The sequence below is a fragment of the Pollicipes pollicipes genome, unplaced genomic scaffold (genome assembly GCF_011947565.3).
Source record: "Pollicipes pollicipes isolate AB1234 unplaced genomic scaffold, Ppol_2.1 Scaffold_6686;HRSCAF=7923_pilon_pilon_pilon, whole genome shotgun sequence".
Taxonomy (NCBI): domain Eukaryota; kingdom Metazoa; phylum Arthropoda; class Thecostraca; order Pollicipedomorpha; family Pollicipedidae; genus Pollicipes; species Pollicipes pollicipes.
This window is the reverse complement of record NW_023596921.1, coordinates 13,010,679-13,035,188: the sequence shown is the minus strand read 5'-3', so window position 1 is coordinate 13,035,188 and position 24,510 is coordinate 13,010,679. Positions and strand designations below refer to the sequence as shown.

At 55.2% G+C, this 24,510-nt stretch overlaps 1 protein-coding gene across 1 annotated transcript in view; it reads right to left on the bottom strand.

Moving 5' to 3' along the window:
- Positions 1–24,510, bottom strand: part of LOC119107704 (prolyl 4-hydroxylase subunit alpha-1) — a 27,260-nt gene extending 2,750 nt beyond the window's left edge. Inside the window, exons 1-5 of the mRNA XM_037231244.1 lie at positions 24,316–24,510; positions 14,099–14,238; positions 8,838–9,002; positions 784–977; positions 182–382 (exon numbers count right to left, since the gene is read on the bottom strand). Of these exons, the coding sequence (XP_037087139.1) occupies positions 182–382; positions 784–977; positions 8,838–9,002; positions 14,099–14,238; positions 24,316–24,500 (885 nt within the window). The 5' untranslated portion in view covers positions 24,501–24,510. The remainder of the gene's footprint in view (positions 1–181; positions 383–783; positions 978–8,837; positions 9,003–14,098; positions 14,239–24,315) is intronic.

The window sequence follows — 24,510 nt, the reverse complement described above, 5'->3', positions numbered from 1 at the left end:
CTACTAATTGTGTAGGATTTCTGGCAGGATTTCAGGGAAGCCGAAGGAACATGACTTTGGTGCAATGAAACAAACTTGTCCCAAGCAGCAAAAAATCAGTATAACCGTAAACCGCCTACGCTTCGCCGGCGAGCAACACTCGTCGGCCACAGCTGCTAACGTTCCGCAGCCTGCCACTCACCCTGAGGCGCTCGCCGCGGCACAGCCGGTGGAAGTGGTCCTCCTCCTCGGCGTCGGCCTGCTGCTGGTGCAGCTTGGGCGCGAACACAGCCAGCCGGGCCGGTTGGTAGCGCTCCTGGCTGGCCAGATGGCGGTCCACCGGCACCGGGTTCGTGCGCCAGTCCTCGCCGCGTGGACCCTGCTCCTCCAGCACGCTGTCGTGCTGCGGCGGAGGTGGCGCGCGTGACATCAGCGGGTCGTGACGGGGTCTCAGAGGGCTCTATTGGCTGCCGGTGCTGGCGGAGGCGAGAGAGCAAGAGAGCTGGTCCGATTTGCGGGAAATGCAGAACCATGGAGGTTTGAATATTTTGTCTTACCGTTTCGCACATATGATTAAATGTTTCTATGCAGCAGCTCAAAACTTTCGGACACACGGAGCATCCCGTTTGTTGATGCAATGTTTACTATACATTGATGCAATACACACCGATGGTCATCAGATCTGTTCTAAATGAGACTACCGTAAGTAATCCACCACACTACGCAATCAATCAACACCACGGCTTCTGTCTGAGAACCCCTTCCACACTTAAGTTGTTCGCATCTGTTGTTGAAGCTACTCACCAGTTTGATCGTGGAGGTGAGCAGCGGCTCGATCTCGTCGCGCGTGGCGGTGGCGCCGTCGCCCTGCTCCTCCTCCGTGCGCCAGAGAGCCGCCTCGAACCACTCGATGGCGGCGTTGTACAGGCCGCGGCTGAACGCGTGCTTGCCGATGAACAGACAGTCGCGAGCTGTCAGCTGCTGCGCGCTCTGGAACTCTGGAACGGCGCGCGCGCGCCACAGAGCGAGGTAAGCCGTCGGCTGTCAGGCGACGCAACAGACTAACTCATTCATTCACTCATTCACTCATTCACAGACCATTCACTCATTCATGTCATGCAGCACAAACCGTCACGTACAGCTAGCCAGGTGCGATGGAGCCTGTACAATCAATCAGCTTAGTGCGGCGTGAGCGCGCCGTGTTTCATTGATTGCGTGTCACGTAATGATATCGCGGTATTCGACATCGCTGGTACCAGACCGGCACACAGTGAACCAATCTCCGTTCCTGCCGGCAGCGCTCGTTCACCGCCCACTATTCACCCGTGCCCTGGCAGTGACGACATCGCCTCACCCTCGGCCGCTTAGGAAATCGTTGTTTGTGCCGCGTGATGATGGTTAGTGTGCGCTCGCCCGCGCTGTCGATAGTCGTGATCAGAGAGGGCGCGGCACAATGGACGGCCAACGACGGCAGTAAAAAACGCACCTCTAGGTGAACGGCGGTCACGACGTACAGGAGAATGTCAGTGAGAGGGCGGATAAGGCGTTGAGTCAGCACCGCGACCTTTCGGGCGTGTGTATCTATCTCACTGACGCCGAAGTGTTGCTCCCAGGTTGCGAGTAACCATGTCAAGTGCGGGCAAGCCAGGCGATTGGATGTATTCTGGAGAGTCCACTACGTGTAACGGTTGAGCATTTCACGACGGCAATATCATTTCCAGACGCTTACTGTAAACAGGGAGCTGCTAATAAACCGTGCGTAAGTCAAATTCACGCAGTCCGTAAACTCACCATATTCTGAGCCGACAATGTCAAAATAAACTTAGATACACCTCATGTTCTTTGTAACCCCGCCTTAGAGTATAGGACTGTCGCTGGCTTCGCTATACATCAACATGTGTTGCTGCATTACATTGGGAGTTTAGCCTTTGGTCGCGGTCGGTCTTGCGTGTTGGCGATGCGACACCAGCTTGGTTCGCACCCGGAGCAGCGTGGGACCGCTGAACACGAGGCTCCTCTGAACGGCCTCGAGAAGCTGGGGAGCTGACGCTCGCAGAGACCTCATCCACGAGGAAGCGGTGGGCACTGCTGTCTTCAGACGGAAGTGCGTGGGGACAACGTCTTTTACTTCAGTTTGGAGACAAACGTGGTCCTATTTAGCAGCTTTGTCGGGCGCCAACTTGTCGACAGCACCAAGCTCCGGACACACCATCCCTCAGTCGCCTTCCGGCAGCTCGGCACCCCCACAGCTCGAGGCGGGGCAGCGCCGGCGTGGCTCGCTGACAGCGCCCCGCGATCTCGCCACATCACCGCTCTCGGGCAGCGGCGACCCACGCGTGACCACCCGACACTGTCCCACATCGCCGCCCTGGAACACTGGCCGGCGCGTGCGCGGCCCCTGACACGCGAGCCAGCGCCGCCCGCGAGGTCCGCCGCCACCAAACAGCGCCGAAAAACAGCCGGCCGGCCGCGCACTTTCGCCGCGTAATTGGGCGGACTACGGCAGCGTGCGCCCTGCAGCTCGCGGGTCACTGGCTTCTGACGCGGCCGGCGCGACGCGGCTGGGAGCGGGGCGACCCTAATCCGGCGTCAGCCACACGCTCAGCTATGCATCGGCCGCTGGTCGCACCGCCCGTGCCCGGCGTGCCGCGCATGGAGATGGGGTCGGAGTTTCCGGTGGTTGACACGAACGATCTTGGAATGCTGGTCAGTAGGTTACCCAGGCTCACTCTGGCGCCGGACCATAAAGATTGGCAGCTTAATGGCCGGCATCAGGAGAGTCTCTTGCTGATCGGGAAGCGGAATACCGTAGGGGAATGGTGCAAGCGGCAGTAGAAGACACGAATGCGACACTCGTCACAGCATTAAATCGGTCATTGCGTTCTCACGCTCACGCTTCATACTCACTACCGTCTGACCCTGATTTGCAAGTAAGCGGGGAACATTACAGTTTCTTGATGTGGGAAAGCTTCAAAGACATGGGTGAGTATTTCCGGGCAGTTTCTGATTTTTGAGTGACCTAGGTGTCATTCCGACCACAACTATGATTACCTTTCGGCCTGATGGCGGTTTGATGACCTCTGCACTCTCCGTGGACTCAGCGTAATTATGGTGTTCCATCTAGAAATGACCTGGCCTCGCTCCTCCTCGACCCTCCACAACTCCCATCCCTTCTCCCCTCCCTCCCTGCTCCCCTCTCTCCCCCCTGCATCTCAGCTCTCTCTCTCTCGCCACCTCCTCTAGCTCTCTCCCTCCTCCACCTCACCGCCTCCAAGTCCTCAAGAACTCTCCTCTCCTCCTCTTCGGTTCTTATATCCCCGCCGCCTCTCACATCTAGACTCTCATCCTCTCAATCAATCTCGCCCCTCTCTCTCTCTCTCTTCCCTGCTCTTCCTTTTCCATCTACTCGCCATGCCTCTCAATAGAGAGCTCTTCCATTCGCGCTCTCTGGCCTCCCTCTGCTCGAGCTCGCGCTCTCTCTACCGCTCTCTCTCAGCCTCCTCTCACCAAAGAGAGAAGTAAGAAAAGGAAATCGCGAAAGACGACTCGCATGCCTCCTCTCTCATCCTATCCTCTCTCTTCTCTCTCTCTCTCTCCTCTCTCTCTCTCTCTCTCTCTCTCCTCTCTCTCTCTTTCCCTGTCCCTCTCTCTTTCCCTCTCCCTCTCTCTCCTTCTCTCTCCCTCTCCCTCCCCCCTCTCCCTCTCTTTTCCCGTGCTACCCTGCCACACACCGTTCGGCGCGTGGGACGATGCGGCCCGCCCTGCGCCGTCCGCGTCACAGATGCACCTCACCGACCGCCAGCCGATGGACGGATGGACCGATTCCGGCCGAACCGGCGTACAGACGGCATACGGACCGGCGTACAGGTGGCCGACGAGAGCCGCCGTGCCCGAAGCCACGGAGTGAGCGCGAATTTCACCCCGCAGACGCCAAATCACAGTCGCGGCGACGGCGACCCGGGCCAGATGGGCGGCTCGTTATCCCGGCCGGGTGTGATGGAGTCGGCGCCAGATGTCTCGGGCGGATGGACGGGTCCCTCTGCAGCCGTGGAGGTGAAACCTCCGGCAAGGGAGGAAGTGTCACGATCCAAATAGCAGGGTTTCTCGTCAGCCGTGGCTCCGCGCGCTTTGAAACTCACTGACCCGTGCGCCTAATGCTTTGTCCTGAGGTCAGTCTGAGGGCTTGGTCCCGCTAACGCTGTCGGCATTGTCGGCGTGTTTGGCGGCGAGAAGACACTTCCTGACGCGGCGCTCTGCGGTATTTGGGACGATGCATATCCGAAACACGTACCGGACTCTGGACTATGCCGTATGCATCATGCATGGAGGCATACGCAAATGTTCAATGAGCGCTGTCCGATTGTCCTCAATCTCTCGGTCGAGAAGGAGGCGGGTGGTGTGTGCCAAATCATGACATCATGCCCACACCGTGTCGAATATAGCGCGAATCGTGCAGCAGCAAGCTGCACAAGCCAGAACAACGCCCAATAGACTGTGCAGTATAAGTGCGAGTCAAACCGAGGATACCGCACATCCCGAAACCAGTGTTGTAATGGTACTTATTCAGTTAAGACCCGATCAGAGAACATGCAGGGTCTTTAGGATGTAGTGTTCAAACCGGGGAGCGATACGTAAAATTTAGTGCAAATTAATTCGCTTTACATCCCTCCAGAGAAGACAAGCATGCCTTCTTAGTCCTAAGGTGCGTCCCTAACATACGTGGGGTGATCATAAGTGAGTAGGCATGGTGGTACGAGTGCAGACTAAACACGAAGGATTCCGCTGGAGAGTGCAGCAGCTGAGCGGCTCCGTCGCCGATCCGGCGCAACTGCCACTTAGTCTCACCAATTACCCGCACTAAATCACCGCTGCGCACACCTGCAGGATGTAATCAGCAATGCACATCCCGCACCCGACCAATCACAGCAGCAAATTGTCGCATTCATACGACGCAAATGTGATAACGAGGCCAGCGCGGAAAGAGACAGCTCGCCCGATAAATACTGAGGTTAGTAAGTCGTGATATATGCCCGTCCGCGCGCTTCCAGTCCCGTAGGGAGCTGATGGAGAGCGTGAGTGTCAGGCTGGGCGGTATTCCCCGGTGTGATCGGCACCAGGTGCACCCCCTAATACCGTGAGGCTGACACGGCATGATGATAATCATGCTGCAAGCATTCGCTACGACCCAGGCGTCAGCTCGTCCACAGATCGGACATGCGCCTATTTTCATAAGAATACGTAACACGGTATCGGGTGCGTGCTGAAGCCGAGATTGCAAGCGATGGAATGTTCAATGCATGCTCAATGTTCCGTTCATGCGTGGCAGTGATGGTCCGAGGCATATCTGTTAGACACCGCTGTGGCGGCAGTATTTTGTGATAATGACCTACTGCCGTGGATCAAGTCTGAGCGGGGCACCGATCAGAATCGTATATGGACACACACACACACACACACACACACACACACACACACACATATATATATATATATATATATATATATATATATATATATATACGAATTGCTAGACTGCCAGAAAACAAGGGTTCGTTTTAGTCGTGCTGTAGGCACTCGCACATCCTCACAAAACGACAACGCAGATGTGGCGGGAAGGCACGCACGTGTCATTTTGTGAGAACGGCGCCCAAGCGCGACGCAGGGGCGATGACCTCAACACGCGCCCGAGTGGCCGGTTGGATACCCTTCGCTCGGGTGGGGGTCAATTTGAACCCTCTGAGATCTCAGAAACTTCGAGAGCTAGAGACGCCAAATTCACGGAGTGCGTTGACCTGTGCGTGAACTCACTTAGGTCGAAGGTTGTAACCTTTGGATCAAATAAGGTCAAACAAAGTCAAATTTCAAGTTAATCTCCAAAGGGCCCTTAGAACCTAGATAACTGTTCCAAGCAAAGGGACACACGCTCATCTAAGGTCAGTGACCTTGTTTAACCTTCTAAAGGTTATGGTGACCAAAATCAGACAAGACTGTTTTGAGTTTTGCCTTTGGATAAGCGACAGATATCACGCTGGGCAGTATGTTCCTAAAAATGAAATCTTGACCTGTGTCATTCTAGGTCAGTGACCTATTCTGACCTTTAAAAAATCTATCGAAGGTGTATAATGCGGGTTCCTGTAATCAATAAATACGAAATTGGGCTCCAGAAGCTATCCTATGCAGCAAGCCCTAGAGTAATAGAACATATTGGTTTTGACCTTGATCTGACCTTTATACCCGATTCTAGGTCAATGTAGCTTTTTCATTCAATTATTGTTTTGTCTAAGAAAGTATTTCAAAGATGCATGACCTTGTCTAACACTCCGTTGTTGGATCATATCTAACGTTTCCCTAGAAATTGCCTTCGCTGAAACCTTGGCCTGACTTTGACTTGCCATAGGTCAGCGACCTTACAATGTACATCTAAATATTTGGTGTCAGACAATCCGCTATTCAATTGTCTACAGCCATGCAAAATTTGGCGCGGTTACGCCGCGTCTTTCGGAAACCATTCCAGGAAAACCTTCGGAGGTTCAATTTGTCCTCCACCCGAGCGCGTGTTAACAGTGTCGAGGCCGTCGCCCCTGCGTCATCGCTGGCTCGCCCATCGTCGCTGCTCCAGGTGAGCGCCATGAGAATTACTCATCGGCTGCTGTCAATCGCAGTTCGTGATGACGGTTGGGTCGTTGCGCTAACAAGGCTATCCGCCTGCGTTCGCCGCTTGCGCTCGTCGAGTCTGCAGGACTGCCCGGCTGGCCAGGGCTATCACCAGCGGCCGGCCGCTCGACTCTGACCGCGTTCCTGCCGTCACGGTTGTCTCCGGGCACGTCTGGGCGGTGCCGCGCGGTTCCAGATTGTTCCGAACGAGTCCGGAGTGGCTGGTCGTCGGTCACGCCCGACGGTGCCGGCCGATGAGGTGTGGAAACGGAACCGACGCGACATCGGCACAGATCGGGTGGCGTGACGGACACCAGGCCGTGAGAGACGTCTGGTCATGTGACGGACACCAGGCCGTGAGGGTGTCTGACCAGGTGACGGACATCAGGCCGTGAGAGACGTCTGACCATGACATGGACACCAGGCCGTGAGAGATGTCTGACCAGGTGACGGACATCAGGCCGTGAGAGACGTCTAACCATGAGGCGGACACCAGGCCGTGAGAGACGTCTGACCATGAGGCGGACACCAGGCCGTGAGGGGCGCCTGACCATGTGGCGGACACCAGGCCGCGAGAGACGTCTGACCATGTGGCGGACATCAGGCTGGGAATGATTCCTGACCATGAGACGGACACCAGGCCGTGAATGATCCCTGACCATAGACGGACACCAGGCCGTGAGAGACACCTGACCATGAGACGAACGCCAAGCCGTGAGAGACGCCTGTCTGAGTTAGAGTTATGGTTGAGCAAGTACCACTCCATTTTCATTTCGGTCTGATGAGACCGCATGGCAGCTGCTCACAGCAGATTTGACTCCAATTATCCGAGATCATTTGCGTGCAGAAGAAAGCGCTGAGAGATGCTGAACGAGTCGGACCAAACTCGTCTGAATGGCCTGCTCTGCGCCAGCCCACGTTCCAGCTGTACAGCACAAGGTGAAAGCATCTGCTGGGACTGATCCAAACTTCACGATAACTAGACTGAGGCAGTACCGGACAGACAGCACCGGCTGGACGATGTCCGCTAAATCCGTGGGCGTGGCCCGTTGTGGCTGCGAGCTTCGCACCAAGAGCCCCACAGCTACAAACCCGGCCGGAGTACAGACGTTGCAGGTTATGTAAACGGTCAATACCGCAGTGGTGGCGCCAGCTGACAGCGTGTTCATGGAGAGTGGGCTATGTTTCCGAAAGCCAAGCCAAATGATGTGAAATCGACGGGACTATACTGAGCATAACTGGTCCAGGATAGAGCTGGACTCGGCTGCTGATTTTAGCTATAGACTGTTATCGACTCAGATATATCGGTGACCTTTCAAAACATGAGAACTAACAACCAACAAACAACCACATGATGAACCCAATAGACTCTTATTCTATCGTACCATGGGCTAAGTTGGGGTAGTTAGGTGAGACAAACTGGCCACCAGATCCTGATCTGATGATGCGAAATACGGCAGAAGGAGTAAAATGCTTTTGAAATACGCATTCATCGTTGATAGGTCCCGACTTAGCCACTGAGTGGCGAATGTCTGGTCGGCACAACACGGTGTTGTACAAGTCTGCCACATGGAGTGGTTTTCGGTATATATTTGTCGATATGTTGCGGAAGCCAAATATCAGGAATGACTTTGAGGGTTACACCTGTGCAAAGCGCTTTCATGAGGCTGGGGTCAATAAAAATCCTTCACAATTATGACTGCATAGAACAGCAGCATACAGTTCTGTATGCATGAGTCTGCAATTAAAATATACATAAATTGCGTCTGATGTCATAAGCGCTATGCACATGAGGCACATATCTATGGATGCTCAAATAAAGTAATCAAGTGTTTAGTGGCACAGCTTTCGCCAAAACACTGAGGGTGGGCAAGCTAGAAAGTGTCAGCTGTTGGGCGACTGAAGTTTTTGGCTGTTCTGCTGTAGGCCTCCCTAGGCGTGCACTCAACGAAGGACTTTTAACACATAAGCCAATGTTTTCAGCAGAGCCAGGCGCGGCGCCGTGGTGTTCCTCTGTTGCCTTGGCACCTCGAAGCCCTTCTTTTTGGGCGGCGCGCGGATCACGGCCTTCATTGCAGAACTTTCGGGAGTGATTAGCACGCCCCAAGCGTTTGATTCTACGCACGCTGGGTGTGTCAGCCGCCAGATCAGGCCTAACACCGGCGATGTCCCCTCGTGGCTGCTGGGTCACATCGGCCCCTCACCTGCCGGGTCAGGTCCCACGCCGACGATGTGGCCGCGGGGCAGCCGGGTCATGTTCAGCTGGTACGTGTCCTGGAGCCGAATGAGCGCCACGGCCGCGCCGTGCAGGTCGTCGGCGGCCGGGTACGGTCGGTCCGCCCGGAAGCTGGCCACAGAGCCGAGCGTTTCTGAAACGAGCGGCTGGGGTCAGCACCAGGTCAGCTGGGCTGCCGCCGGACGCGGCGAGACGGACTCCGGAACAAGTAGCCCAGTTCAGAGCGTGGTCGGCCAGGTCGCCGTCAGATGTCGCAAGACGGATCACAAACGGGGCAGCTTGGATCAACACGGGGTCAGGCAGGTCACTGCTATGTATTGCCAGCGGGGGTGACTGGCCACAAAGGGAACCTGCCGCGACCGACTCCGGCACAGCCTAGAACGGTGCATAGCGGCTGAGCAGTTTTTAAATCACCTAGGGAGCGACCCTAGTAAACATGACTGTAACTGCCCTCATATTCACGTGCAGTCCAATTTCTTCCGGGATTTGAACCGCCTTCCTTTTGAAGAAGTGGTGGGTGATAATAAAGCTCGGGGGGGGGGGGGGCTGAGACCCCTAAATGAGCATGAAACGACGCCCTTGTCCCCAACCACCCCTTGAGGCCATAGAAGGGAGACAAAGCCAACTACGTGCGATGAGTTGAAGCGAACCGAAACAATGTTAAGGCCAGTGCCCGCAGCGCCAATGTTGACGCATCCTACTCGCGGTGCCTTGGATACGAACATCGCCCGTCATGTGTTCCAGTAGAATGAATGAGGACAGGAAATGTGATCAGGAAAGGAACCCGTTCAGGGAATGGTTTGGGGAGGTGAGGTCGGGGAACATGCATGCCAGACGATGGCTTCGTGGGGCGCAGTCCAAGCTAGTCGCTGTGGGCGTGGGGCGGCAGCGTGCGGGATACACGGAATGGGTGCTGGGCGAGGTTCTCGGAACGGACGCTGGGTGGGGTTCCCGGAACGGACGCTGGTATTCCCTCTGCTGACCTGGAATCTTCGGCTGGTACAGGGCTATGCAGAACAAAGGTGGGTTATTAAGCCGCCGCTCGCCACCGCCATTGTTCCACCGCCGCCGACGGGCGACCGTGCTCCGGTCCGACATCGCGCCGTCAGATGACTTAATTTGCGAGCTGTGTTGATCCAATATGGCGGTGGGAAGAAGCCTTGTATCAGGTCTCAGCTTCATGGAACCCCTCCATGCGAGGTGGCTTGGCTTGACAAATTTTCGAAGCTACGCCTTGACTGGGAGTGGAATTTCCCGGAACGAGCAGTAGAGAATGAAGATGATGAAGTACGGGTGCACTATCTCAGACTGGACCGGAAATTCTGCCTGACCTCTACAAATTCTCCAGAAGATGATGGCGAACAGCTCGGGACCCCTTAATCGAGCGGGTCCACTCGTGGCCGCTCGTCGCCAAGATTGAACTGCCATTTACAAGAGTACAGTGGCGTTTAGATACGCGGCGTGTGCAGCGGCGTTTAAATACGCCAATTGTTCACTGCCCTTTAGAACCCGAGCTACTGCTCGGGTTCTAAAGGGCACACGCCAGTGCAGCAATCTGCAGTCCTACAATTGGGCATTCTGAGGCAAATCATCAGTCTTAGAATTAGAAGACTAACGCAATAACAGCATGTTTACTCTTGCGCTGCGTTTTTTGTTTTTTGTTGTTTTTTTGCTACTGGGCTGCTAGTACGGCATCAAAAATCCCGCCTGGCTCACAACGCAGCAAACAACGGTGGCCAAAAAGTGGAAAAATTTGAGTACAGGTTCGGCGAACGTCTAAGCACATCCGTTCCAACATTTTGGTCCCCTGCCACTGCATATGGTACAAAGCGCTTCTGCCGCCTGCAGAGCAGCCGTCCGCACCCACAAGCCACACCCTACGTGTCATCGGCCGCTTAAGCGGCGCGCGGAGCCGGCGCGTTCCCACCGGCCCGCGAGTCACCTCTCCCGGCGGCTATTAGCCCAGCGATTACCGTTGGCTGCCGAATCAATCGCACGGCTGACGCCGCCCGGACCGGCCGGCCATCTGGGTCAGACACACCGGCCGCCGCGCGCCGTGACGTCACGGGCGTCACTGTCTGGCCGGCAGCCGGTCATCAGCAGCGCCGAGCGCGCCGCCAAACGCCGGCTAAATGACGGCGTAACGACGGCCGGCACAGCCACTGTGCTGTTACCGAGCATTAATTTCGGCTGAGCCCTCGACCCGTGACACGTCGCGCCCCGGGCGAGCCAGCGCTCCGACGTGTGTGTCGCTGAGCCGCCGGCGGCCGCTGGTCCGCCGTCACCCGCGAGACTCGCCAGGGTCCGTTTCTCCGCAGTGCGTGAGCCACGGTGGTCGGCCCGTGATTCACGCTGGTCGGCTCGCGAGCCACAGCGGTCGGTCCGTGAGTCACGGCGGTCGGCCAGTGAGTCACTGCAGTCGGCCCGTGAGGCACGGCGGTCGGCCAGTGAGGCACGGCGGTCGGCCGGTGAGGCACGGCGGCCGGCCAGTGAGGCACGGCGGTCGGCCAGTGAGGCACGGCGGTCGGCCCGTGAGTCACGGCGGTCGGCCAGTGAGGCACTGCAGTCGACCCGTGGGTCACGGCGGCCGGCCCGTGAGTCCCGGCAGTCGGCCCGTGGGTCACGGCGGCCGGCCCGTGAGTCGGTGCGGTATAACTCCGCTGGCGGCGGACTTAGCGGCGGGCCTGGCGGCGGGCCGACCAGGCGCCGTCGTCTCGGTCGAGTTGTCCGCAGCGTCGCGACGATTTCACACGCCCTCGAATACAGCCCCGCCATGGGAACGGGGTGTATGGGAACAGGGTTCGGGCGGGGGCGGCCTGGTCTGGGCGAGTGGTTCTGTGCCATCAAGGTGGTATCGAATACAGCAGAGCATCTACGTTTAGGCGAAAAGTCTAGAAAAAATACAGTCACCATATGACAGGGAAGAAGGACAGCTACTGTAGTAGGAGGAGCTAGGGTTTAATAAAACGGTGTTTTATGAATAACCGTTGCAAAATATTTTGCACTGTGAGTCGGCACGTGCACCAATGAATGGGATTAGTTCAGCGAGGTGTTTCGTAGTTGATGCACTCATGTAAATTACAACTCATGGAAGGCTACCTATTCACATTGTGGTGGTGATAGAATATTTAGGGCGTGCTGTAGCAAAGGCCGCTTTTTCATTCGTAATTTTCAATCAATCCGTGATTTCAGTGCCTTAGTGTAAACCAAACAACATGCCCAAAAGATGCTGTAGTCTTTAAACTCGTTAGCACGTGTGCTTCACATTTGCCGGCACAAGACCCGGCATGTGCGGGCCGCCAGTCGCCGGCCGGCCGCCAGATGACGCACGGACAGGCATACAGACTGCATACAGACAGGCATACAGACGGAGCACGGACCGGCACATAGACGGCGCACAGGCCGGCATACAGATGGCGTACGGATCTGCATACAGACGGCATACGCACTGGCCGAGAGAGACCGAGGGCGTTCAAACCGGTATGCAGGACTGCGTACAGATCGGCACACAGACGGAATACGGAGTGGCGTACAGGCGGCAGACAGATCGGCATACAGACGGTGTGCTGACCGGAATACAGACGGTTAACGGACGGGCGCAAAGACGGTGAGCGGACCGGCATACAGACGGTGTATAGGCCGACATACAGACGGTAGACGTACCAGCATACAAACGGTGTACGGACTGACATGCAGACGTTGGGCAGACCGGCATACTGACCACGGGCGGACCGGCATGCCAACGGCGGACGGACTGTAGTGAGAGTAAACTCACTCAAGTTGAACTGGGTCAATTTGCTATATGCTTGTTGTCGAAGCCCAATTATGACCCACAATGTATGGACGTCGGCCCGGTACCCCACCGACTCACCACGACCCCTGCGGTCCAGCCGCGCAGTGACCTCCCGCGGTGGCCCAGTCCGCGCCGGGCCCACGCTGGCCTGGCCCGCCATCTGGGCCAGGCCGCGACACGGCCGCCGCGCGCGAGCGCCCTTTGACACGACGGCCCGGAAACTGGGCGAACACAGCACCGCTGGAATGAGCACGCCGCCGCTGGGCCGTGCGGCGATGGCGGACTGGACGGTGGACGCCGGTGGACGGGTGGACAGGTGGACTATGGACATCGGCCTGGCGAGTAGACATGCGGACCTATGTACGAATTCCTGGATCTCTGGTGAACGAGGGGATAGACGTAAGGCTTCGGGAGGATTCGTGGACTAATGCACGGTTTCCGAGCAGACGGGTGCTTTGGTCCACGACTTCCGGGCGGACGGGGGGCCTGGTCCACGGCTTCCGAAAGGACGGGTAGTTTGGTCCATGGCTACCGGGCGAATGGGTGGTTTGGTCCACAGCTACCGGGCGGGCGGATGGTTTGGTCTTGGCTTCCGGGCGGGCGGGTGATTTGGTCCCCGACTTCCGGGCGGACGGGTGGTTTGGTCCCCGCCTTCCGGGCGGACGGACGGAGCACTGTCGCGGTCGCCGGACTGACGAGCTACCGGGGCTGGTCACAGACCAGCGGTCTGTACCGGTTCAGGTCTGGTGGCGCTCCGCCGCCATCCGGCGGCTGACAGTGTGCGGGCGTCGGGTTAGAGGCAGCCGTCGGCCCGTTAGACGCCGCGCTGCTGGGAGCTGCCCCGGCCACCCACCGTGGCGCGCGGCGCCGCCTGACTGCAGCGACCCAGCGTGGGAGCCCTGGCGCCGCCAGCACAGTCTGCTGCACTGGTTAGGGCTGCAGTGAAGTGCGGCACTTTGCGTCGCAGATGATTGGGAGCGGGAGCATGAGCGTTTGTCTTGCAGTGGGTGAATGATAGGTTACAGTGGAAACAAGGAAATGTTCGCTTAGGGTCAGCATCAGGGTCTGCTGCGGCTACCACCGCCGCCCGCGGATGACTTGCTGATTGGCCTACCTCTGGCTGTTTTGGTAATGTTCTTTAAGAAACCTGACGTCTGGATGACCTGCCCGTTGGCTATTGTCCGTGTGGTTGATCGGGTGGTTGGTATCTCGTACATAAGCTACCGGATTCTTTGATGCCTAGTGTCTAGTTGAACTAACCATAGATCATTTTACGTGTGGTCGGCCTGATTTTGATCTCAGTGATCGTGTAGCCGGCTACATCGTGTTTGGTTGAGCTGACTCGGGCACTGCTTCTCTGCTGACCTGACCTCGCGTCCGGCTGGTCTGGCAGCTGGCTACACGCTGCGTCTGGCTGCGTCGTCAGCACACGCTACCTTGCGTCTGGTTGATCTGTCGCCGGAGGTCGTCCTCCACGATGTCCCAGTCGACGGTAAGCCGGCGCACCATTAGAAAGGCGTCCACCGGGTGGTGGATGGAGGAGAGCGATCGCATCTCCCGGAACGACGATACGTAGCTGGAAGCGAAGAGAGCGACGCACTGTCAGGGTCAGCGACGACACGCGGGTGGAGAGGGAGAGGGGAGGTGGGTGGAGAGGCTGGCGAGCACCCCGCCTCCTGTATATCAGCATCCAATGTTCGGATAAAAAAAATACGACTATTGATGGCCATAGCCAACCTTACCCACCAATCGTTAAGCTGACATCTATTACGTGGCCCTTGACACCAGAGGTCACAAAATGCTCTGAAACACCGTAATCTCGGTGAAACTCTGCCGATCGACATTAGTATCCCTGGCGGCGGTAAAACCGTCGGAGAGCCTTGTAGCCAGTGCATGATGGTGTACTGAATCTGGTGGCGGCATCAGCCTGGAGCGACCCAACGTAGGAGTTCACTTTGGTTAGCGAGCTCCGAGAGTTTCCGGCCGGCTCAAGAAGGTTCACGGCGCTTACGGCGGCTCACTAGGTCGGAGTTAGTCTAGCCCCATGTCCCCCCCCCCCCCATGAAATGCACAGGAATAATACAAATCAGGCGCCAGTTTTTGACGGCCATCACTGCAACATGAAAAACTATGCTAATTTGGAAAGGGTCAAATTGCTCCTTTTTCGTGCGCTTGAAACGCGTTTGGCCTACCCGAAAAGCTTGCGATGTTACTCTCGAACTTAAATGAGTGAGGATACTTTTGACCAGTATGGTAAAGGAGCCTTACCTTTGATTTGCCAGGCAGTTGTGGATTAAGGCAAGGACGTATCGACACGAATAAGAAACTTGCGGCCAATCGCTGCCCGATTGTTTTTCAACCGTTTATCGGTTTTTGTGAATCGTGGCTAATGCGTGGGTAGAAATTTTTCTGGTGGCCTTACTTTTTCTGGTGAAACGCCAGGGCATTTGATTCATTCTCAATGGGCTCAGTAGCATTTAAGAATATACCGTGTGGTGCCTATGAAACTAAATAACTCTGCATCCCTGACAAGTTACAAAGACCTCTTGTGTGCTCTACTACGTTGAGCGCACAAAGGTAGATGTAAGTTGGAACGGTGTTGTTTTTAGGTGTGCTCTCATAATACACCATGAGTCAAGTGAGAAACGTACTCGTTCATTTCCGAAATGAACGAAGCCTTAGGCGCACCCATAGTCGGCGGTTCCCAACAACTGAGCACGCGAGCGCGTTCCCACATACCGAATGATAGAAAAGTTATTTGAATCTGGCGTGTTTTCAGTGACAACAAAGTTCACGAATGTGCTACCACGCATATGTGTTCACACGCCTGAATTCCACTTCATGAAAGCGACACCACAAGCTCCATTATATCTTTCGTCGGGTGTTGTCATAACAGGCACAGATAACGACAAACCATCGTCGTATTTTTTGCCACTTGATACGTGTTTAAAGACCTGGGAATAATGCGAATGTTGCCGTTATAAAGGGGTTCACAAGGTTAGCACGTTGTTTTTACTCTGGACCGAAAAGGGAAGCTAGGTAGTGATGCCAACCCTAGCTATCATTACCGCATGCGCACGGACGGGTCGGGAGCAGCCCAGTCATGGCCTCCAACAGGCTCATAAGGCTCAGATGCTTGCGGTCTTGCCTGGATTTCTTCATGTGTCGCTAGCCGGTATTCTTCCCTCTCGCGTGGGAACTAACTTATGCATGCACACGCGCATTCTGATGAACACTGACACCCTGGTCATCAGCGCACCGGCACACTTACACGGGCTTCACAACTGTGATGCTCCGTAGGGAGTGCAGACTGCGACTGTTTTCATAAATGTGCAAGTAACAGAAAAACACAGGAGCTGACCACTTTTGATTTCTAACGTCTTCTTCCTAAATAACTGTCTTCGAAAACATCTGACTATTGTAAAGAAAAACGTCATTGAAAATGGTACACTGCAGATGGCAAAAACTGACCGGACACGGGACACCGGCGGTCATACTTTCCCTTCATCTCAGCACATGTGCGCACGCGTGACTGTGGACAGCTTTGCGGAACCCGTAAAATGGTCATTTGTGGGCATTTAAAACCTCTCCCTTTCGTGACTAATGAAACCTAACAAAAACCGGCAAAAAGGGTTGGCATCTTGTTTGAAGACAAGGCAAGGAGGAGAGCATTGTCAAGCAGCACCTTCTGGCATTGGGTGTTATGGGCCATGCTACTGATTTCCGAGTAGGACTAAAACATCCGACCTCGGGCATTTGTCTCATTTTCCACATCATTTTTGGTCCAGCTGATTTCTGCGAGTCATGTGTGTGTCCAGATGGGCGTCTAAATCTCAGTTATGTCGGGACTTGTCCGATCCTGTGCCGGGCTTGTTTAAGCCTGGGTCGGTTGTACCACTCTTGTGGCAGAGTCTGTGACAGACACGGTCACAATCCATCCATGGAAAAATGCTCCGGCGCTGCACCACAGGGGCACCCTTCCGGCTGCCAGCGTTGTCTGCAATCTGCAGCCGTCCCGTCCACACTGTTCGTACCTCGGTCTGTTCACAGGCCCGTATCCGTCCGAGGACGGACGCCACCCCAGCATCACGCAGCTCCGACGTCCATGTTTACAGGCCGCCGGCGCGGCTCATGAAAGCGGATCCGATCATATGACAGCCAATCCGAGGCCGTATTTCTTACGTCCGCCGGTTGTGTTCAATTCTCGTGCAACACGTTGTAACAGCGTCTTGTGGTGCTATTCGTTGATGCTGGGTCAGCCGGCCGGGCCGAGAGGGCCGCGGCCTGCAGCGTCGGCATGATGTGTACAGCCATGCCAACGCACACTAACAAATCATATTTAATGCTATGCAACCGCACACCAACAAAACAACCGCGCTGCCGACGGCGCCTGGCTCTGTCTGCCGGGCCAGTCTTCTCCAGAAGCCGTCGTTGTAACTACAGCAGACTTGAACTGTGCCCGTCTGCCTTAAATTAAACAGCGAGACGGACGGCCTTTGGGAAATACGTACGATTCGTACCGAGTCACTTGGATAGAGTGGTAGCGCGTGGGCGCACGACCACAGTGTCACTCTCATGCGTCGGCTGTCCACTCCTGTGTCGGTTGCCTCTGTCTTGCGTCGGAAGCTATCCTCTCCTGTGTAGGCTGTCCCTGTCTTGTGTCGGAGCCTGTCCTCTCCCGTGTCGACTGTCCTGCTCCTGTGTATGCTGTCCCGTTCCTGTGTCGGTTGTCCCTCTCTGGTATCGGAGGCTGTCCCGCTCCTGTATCGGCTGTCTGTTCATGCGTCGGTTGTCCCTGTCTTGCGTCGGAAGCTACTCTCTTCTGTGTCGGCTGTCCTGCCTCTGTGTCGGGTTGTCCCGCTCCTGCGTCAGAGGCATTCCTGCTGCTGTGTTGGCTGTCCCGCTTTTGCCCCAGTTGCTTGGGTATTTGATTAAGATTCCAGGTGTGTGTGGCTTGTCTCGTTAGTGTCACAGGCCCAGTCGTCCCGCTCTTGGGCCGGGACTACTCAACTTTTGTGTGAGCGCTGTCCACTGTGGCTGTCTTGCTCCTGTGACAGCAGTTGCCCCGTTCCTTTGCCAGGGGTGGTCTCACTCCTGTGTTGTTAGTCCCTCCTGCGACAGGAGCTGTACCCGCGCCTTTGTCGAGTCTAGTCTCGTTTCTCCGGTCGTTCCTGTGTCGTTAGGTCCTCCTGTGACAGGGGCCTGTCCCCGCTCCGTGTCGAGTCTGTCCCGTTCTCTCCGGTCGGCCGTAGGGTCGGTCGTGGCCGTGTTTGTGGTCGGCCCGGGACTCGCTCCTGTGGATGTTAGTCCTCCTGCGACAGGAGCTGTCCCGCTCTCTTGTCCGAGTCTGTCCCGTTTCTCCGGATCGGCCGTGGATTGTCGGGGGCCGTGTTTGTGGGTCGGCCCGGGAAATGGTTCAGCCCGCGCCAGCCCATATAGTGGGAGTGGGCCGCGCCGGCCAGCCATGTAACGGTGCCAGCGCGGCCGGCCCGGCCCGGCCCGGCCGAGCCGCGCCGGTCAGGACCAACCAGGACGGCGGACAGGTGCGGCCGGCACCGACCACGGCTGGACACGGACTCGGGAACGGACGATGCACGGACGGCACTGGGCGCGGAACTGGGCACGGATTGGGGTACGGGTGTGGGTACGGAGCTGGATCGGGTTACAGGTGCGGGTGCGGAGCTAGATCGGAGTACAGGTGTGGGTACGGAGCTGGATCGGGGTACAGGTGTGAATACGGAGCTGGCTGAGAACCAGGGTATGGATATAACTGGGAACCAGGGTACGGATCTGGATACGAACCGGGGTACAAACCCGGACAAGGACCCGGGTACAGAACGGGGCACGGATCTGGCTAGGGACCAGGGAAATGTACAGCGATGCGGATCTGGATCAGAAATGGAATGCCCACATGGCTAGGGACCAAGGCACGGACCTGGCTAGAAACCAGGGCACGCACGCTGACATCGGTACGGACCCGGGGAAGGTCCTGCGTGCCAGCGGACCCGAGTACGACTGGGAGAACGGACAATGTTGCTGAGCAAAAAACGTATACACGTTTTGACACTCACGCGAGGTAGTTGATCTGTACATTTCGCTCAAGAAGAGGTTATGATGCATGCTAGATGAGGGTTTAAAGTTGTGTGTGTGTTGAAATTTAGCACGGCAGTTGCCAACTTCTCAAGAACCAATGATGCATCCTTTCTCAGTGCGAATAAAAATATGCTGCTGTCACCTAATATTCACTCAATATTGTATTCGCTGTTGCATTAGTTCCTACCAATTATTTTTCCGTCAATAAGTTGAAAAAGTAAAGCATCATCATGTATTTCACGTCAATCACAAGCCTTTGAAAGCTGATCCAATCCAATGAAAGCCAATCTGATGTCGCTACACGTTAGCCGGTTGTGTTTAAATCGCAGTCAACAGGCTGCAGCTGCGTAAAAAGATTGTGACAAAAAAATGTTTCCCTTCTACAACTACTGTCTCGTAGATCGCTTCCGTCTCATCTGTCCGGGGACCGGACAAAACAAAAAAACAGACGGCAGCGGAACCTTGGCCAGGCAACACTCAGCCCACACAGAGATCGGACCAACGGTGCCTGACCGTCTGCTGTTGTTGACGCATACTTGCCTTTGGGCTTCCTTCCCATCTGTTTCCGTATTTGCCATTCGCTCTCACTTATTATTAGAACGTCTCAACCCAGCGCAATAGTTTTCTGTCGCCGGCTGCCGCCGCGCCGCACCCGGCTGCCGCCTAGCAACGGGGCGCCGCCCGTCTGGGTCACGTGACCGGGCGGTCAAGGTCAGCGGCGGCGACCCATTTCCCATGAGCGTCGCGCACGCCGTCTGCCGGACGGCGAAGTCTGACGCGCTGAGACTGCCGGGACCGCCGCCGGATGTCTGGCGATCTCCTCGAGACAGGCCGAGACGGCGGCGGCAGCTCTGGTGAGCACCGTCCAGCCGGCGTCGCTGCAGATGAATGGCGCTTGAACGGCTGCTGCTGTTGACTTATGCCTGCTTTGCATAACGCGACAGCACAGGCGTTCGCGCTCGTCAGGTACCGCTTCTTGCATCTCCAGCTCCCACTGCAGGTTTCCGGATCCTCCGCGGGCTTGCCGGTCCCGGTACCGGACGCCGTTCAACCGGAGGCGAGATCATCTCCCGGCGCGCCGCCGCCCCCGCCGGCGGTGGCGGCGGCGCGCCGGGAATGCAGCTGGGTTGCAGCGCGCCCCTGTCGGTCGCCGCCGCACTCAAGTGGGCCAGCGGGGCGGCCCTCTGCAGGCGGCGGATCGGGGACGGAGGCGGCCCGGGCACGCACGTCACGCGCCAGCTGCTGACCGACAGGAGGCGGTCAGCGGCTCGGCGCAGTTCGACCCGGTGTGGCCCGACCGGTCACGGGAGCCGCGTGCTCTTGGCGATCACCGCATTTATGGACGTTGTCGCCTTCGTTTCTTGTCTGTTATATATAGATACACTCATATATATATATATATATATATATATATATATATATATATATGCATGTATGTATATAGTGTTTGTCTGTTTGTCTGTTTGTCTTATTTCTACGTTGGCTAGTCTGTAGGTCAAACGGTGAGCGATACGGGGCTGGAATTTCAACACGATGCACTGGCGCACTAGGCGGTTTCTAAAGACGGTTTGCGCGCTGGTGCGGTCCGTAGTTCGGGTGTGACATGTGCCAGAAGCCCCCTTTTTAGGCCCGTCGGCTTTGCATGAGTGGTCCGAAAATTTTACGCGGGCGAAACGGGCAGGCAGTCGCTCGAAATCATGACCACATCTCGCTAATGAAAAGTCGCAACGACAAGGAAAGTGGCGCGCATCGATAGGCAAATGATCTGGGAATCGCATTGTGTCACGTGTGCGGTAGCATGTGTCATGTGTCATGTGTCATGTGTCATGTGTCATGTGTCACGCGTACAGAAGCAGTCTATATGGATTGTCTCGTCTTCAACAGTTTGTACATGTTATGTTGCAACGGGGCAGATGGATATTTCGAAAAAGGTGCGAAACGTAGCACACTGTCGTCGAAGCTGTAGCTATGTTCATGGCAACTTTTGCATCAGCGCACCGCCTGCACCGATTCATTGCATGGGTTTACCACACATTTCATCAGCATTCTGTGCACCATCTCGTTTAAACGTCAGGTTACCTAATGTCATAGGCAGAGGAGTGTCTCAGAAAGCCAAGGTATCAATATTAGTTTTGAAGTCAGTCGCTTGCGTGCGAAAAGGGGATGCCATGGCATCCAAGGCCCTCTCCCTCCCCGTGTCTACTCCTTTTCCTAAAGGGTAGCAACGTTACATTTTCGCATCACCAAAATGCCACCGGCCGATCGCTCAGTCGCTGATCGCTCGGTCGCTGATCGCTCAGTCACTGATCGCTCAGTCGCTGATCGCTCAGTCTCCGATTACTCAGTCGTTGATCGCTCAGTCACCGATCGCTCAGTCGCTGATCGCTCAGTCGCTGATCACTCAGTCGCCGATCACTTAGTCGTCGATCGTCAGTCGCTGATCGCCCAGTCTCCGATTACTCAGTCACTGATCGCTCAGTCACCGATCACTCAGTCGCTGATCGTTCAGTCACCATTGCTCGGTCGCTGCTCGCTCCGTCGCTTATCACTTAGTCACCGATTGCTCAGTCGCTGATCGCTCAGCCGCCGATTGCTCAGCCGCTGATCGCTTAGCCGCTGATCGCTCAGCCGCTGATTGCTCAGTCGCTGATCACACAGCCGCAGATCGCTCAGTCACTGATCGCTCAGTCGCCGATTGCTCAGTTGCCGATCGCTCGGTCGCCGATCGCTCAGTCGCTGATCGCTCAGTCGCCGATTGCTCGGTCACTCAGTATGAGTAAAACAACCAACTGTGCGTGTCGTATGATACCGGCGGCCGGTAGCAGTTATTCAGCTTTAGTTCATTCATTCCCTGCGGAGAACAAGCTAGTCTACAGTGACATTCGAATGCATAATTCGCACCCTCTGCTCTAGGAAATGTCAGAGAAACCACACGTATCGAACGAAAAATGAATATGCTGCGAATGCTATAAGAGGATTTAAAAAATGCTGTCATTTTCAAAGGTCCGTTGCTTCGGCAAAACAGCGCTCCTCTTCCCCGTGTTTGACCTCTTTCACGCATTTTACAATATCTCTACAGCCAAAGTGGATGGAGGCGCGTGTCCAGCCTTAAAACATCGACCAACGTACCGTCTGCAAATCGGGTGGGCAACACGAGTTTTTGCGACGCGCGTGGACACCAGTGATCGTTGGACAATCCGGCAATGTTGGCTTTTTGAAAACGGCGCCGAATGCAACACGCGGTCGTTGAAACTGTGGCTGTGTTCTTGTTGATATCGACATCGCCGCATGCACTGATTCATGTTTGTATTCACCACCCCAATTATGTGTCGTTCTGTACACGATCCAACCTAAACATTAACATTTCCTAAACGGCTGCAATCCCATATTTTCGAATCGCTGAAATGCCAGTGGCTGATCGCTTGCTCGCCAGTGGCGAATACTTGAAGTAAAAGGACGAAATGTTCACGCGCCGTACATTGCCGGCGTCCAGCAGCCATTATTCCTATTGAGTTCATGTATTTGTTGCGACGGAAAAAGGTGCGACACAGTGACGATCAAATGCAGTGTTCGAACAACAACATCATTTTTAGAGGAGCCCTCAGAATAGCCCAGATCATTTGTTTCTTCCCTACGAAGTACTTTGATGCTCCACACGAAGTATCAAACGCTCGTGTTTTCTCGTATCTGGCTATCGTACTCCGGGAGGTAGGAACATTTAAGCCGTCCTCAGACTTGGTTTAAGTACGGAGAGCTCTCCTATTTGATACAAAAACTGCCCTAAAAGACGATAAAGAAGTCCATGGAGGTACCGTCCCATCCCATTTCCCAGAAAGTCCATCTGACTACGAAGAGCTTCCCATTAGGGAGACATTGCGGGACAATGAACATGTTAGCCAGTGTGAGAGTACATTGGAAACCTATTTCAATGGGTCCCCGAGCATATGGGCCAAAAACCCCAAACCGCAATCCTTGGTGATATAGATAGGGTCGTTTTACGTTGCTTGGGTACGCTATTCATTGCGCTGAGCACGGTATCTGGCTTACGCTTGTACCGATCGTGAAGCAGCGGTTAGAATGCCAGCAGAAATGTGGCTTCTGCAGTTGCGCTTAACGTCGAAACTGATCAGCTGTAGACGCAGGTGCGTTATGTCCAGCTTATTGACTAATGACCATATAAAAACAGAAGTGCATTGCTCAATTCATTGGAAGGTATCCCACCTCCACCGGACGCCGTTTCCGGATCTCTTCTGCATTGTATTGCAGTCTCCATCTGAGTGATCACGGGGAAGCGTCGTTACGCATCACAAGAGGCCTGACATCCTGGCGCCATACGGACCATTGAGTGAATGCTATCGATGAATAGAAACTCAACTGAAGTGTCAGGGAGTGTGTGTGCTGCGGCACAGGTAAGGTTCAGCGCACCAAACTGGCGCTAAGAAAGCCATCTCAATGTTATGTCGGCTCAGCCATTAGAGGATTTCCGAACCACATTTTCTTCACCCAATGCAACCGCTACCCACGGGACTGCGCCCATAACTACTTCCTCCCTCCTTCACTACCAATTAGTTGTACCCACCTGGTACCCGTCCGTTTGCAATTTGTTAAGCCTTCGATCTTAAGTGTTCATGAGGTTGAGCGATGTTTGCACCTAAACTTACTTATCTGCGTTGATAAATGCAACAGTGATGTGAATGGAGCTAATTATGACTAAAAGCAAAACGGTCTAGAACATTGTGTACGACTCTTAAAGTATCTGCCGGATATTTCGTGCACGTGTTACCCATATCCGTACTAATACGGGTCATGTTCTTAAATATGTATTTGATGCAGCCCATCATCCAGTCGGTATCGGAATTAGCAGATATGGGCAAACCGCGGACGCTTCCATCAGTGATCAATAATCCGAGTTTTGGAATATTTTGCGACCCAATTCTCTGTCGGCCTGAAAAAATACGTAGTTTATGTTGTACGACATGGCTTGCATCTCCAGTGCTAAATGGGGCAGCTGGCCAATGGGGCAGCCAATCTCCAGTTTATGACAGGAATATGTCACGGCGTAATTCATTACGGGTTTCTTTAAGAAGCCATCTTTTGGTTCCTTCACACATTCCCATGACATTCAGAATTGATCCTTGAAACCCAGACTCATGTCGGGTTCAGGTAGCCCTGAGAGAGACCGTGTACGGACAGGTTAGTTCACAATCCGCCGGACGAAGCGGGGACGCTGTTGCAACGCCGCATCAGGAATCGCCGCATCAGGCTACGGCTCCCCCTCAGGAGAACCACATTGTTCCCACGACAGCCCCATATGGCGCAATAAGTGTCTCCATGAAGATTCTACCTTATTTCAACCAAATGAGTAGCAGCATAGCAGCAGTCTTCTGCATACGCTGGGAGGTTAAGATGAAATCCACGACTCGTTTGTGAAGCCCATAAAGGTCCTCAGGCTTGTAATCACACAGTAGCTATGCTGATGATGAGGGGCGAATCAAAAATACAGAAGCACGAATGAAGGGCTGTTGACACTGCTAACAGAGCCATGCTTCTGCTACCTTACCTTCGGACGTTCTCAAGGCTCTGATAGGCGTCCTCGAGGTAGCGCTCCAGCCGGTCCACCACCACCTCCTCCCGGCTGACCAGCTGCTCCAGTCGTGACGTCGACGAGAAAAACTCCTCGCTGTAGGCGGCGGCCACACTTGCCGTCGCCACCAGCACCACCGCTGTCAGCTGTCCCACCCTCATCGTGCCAAAG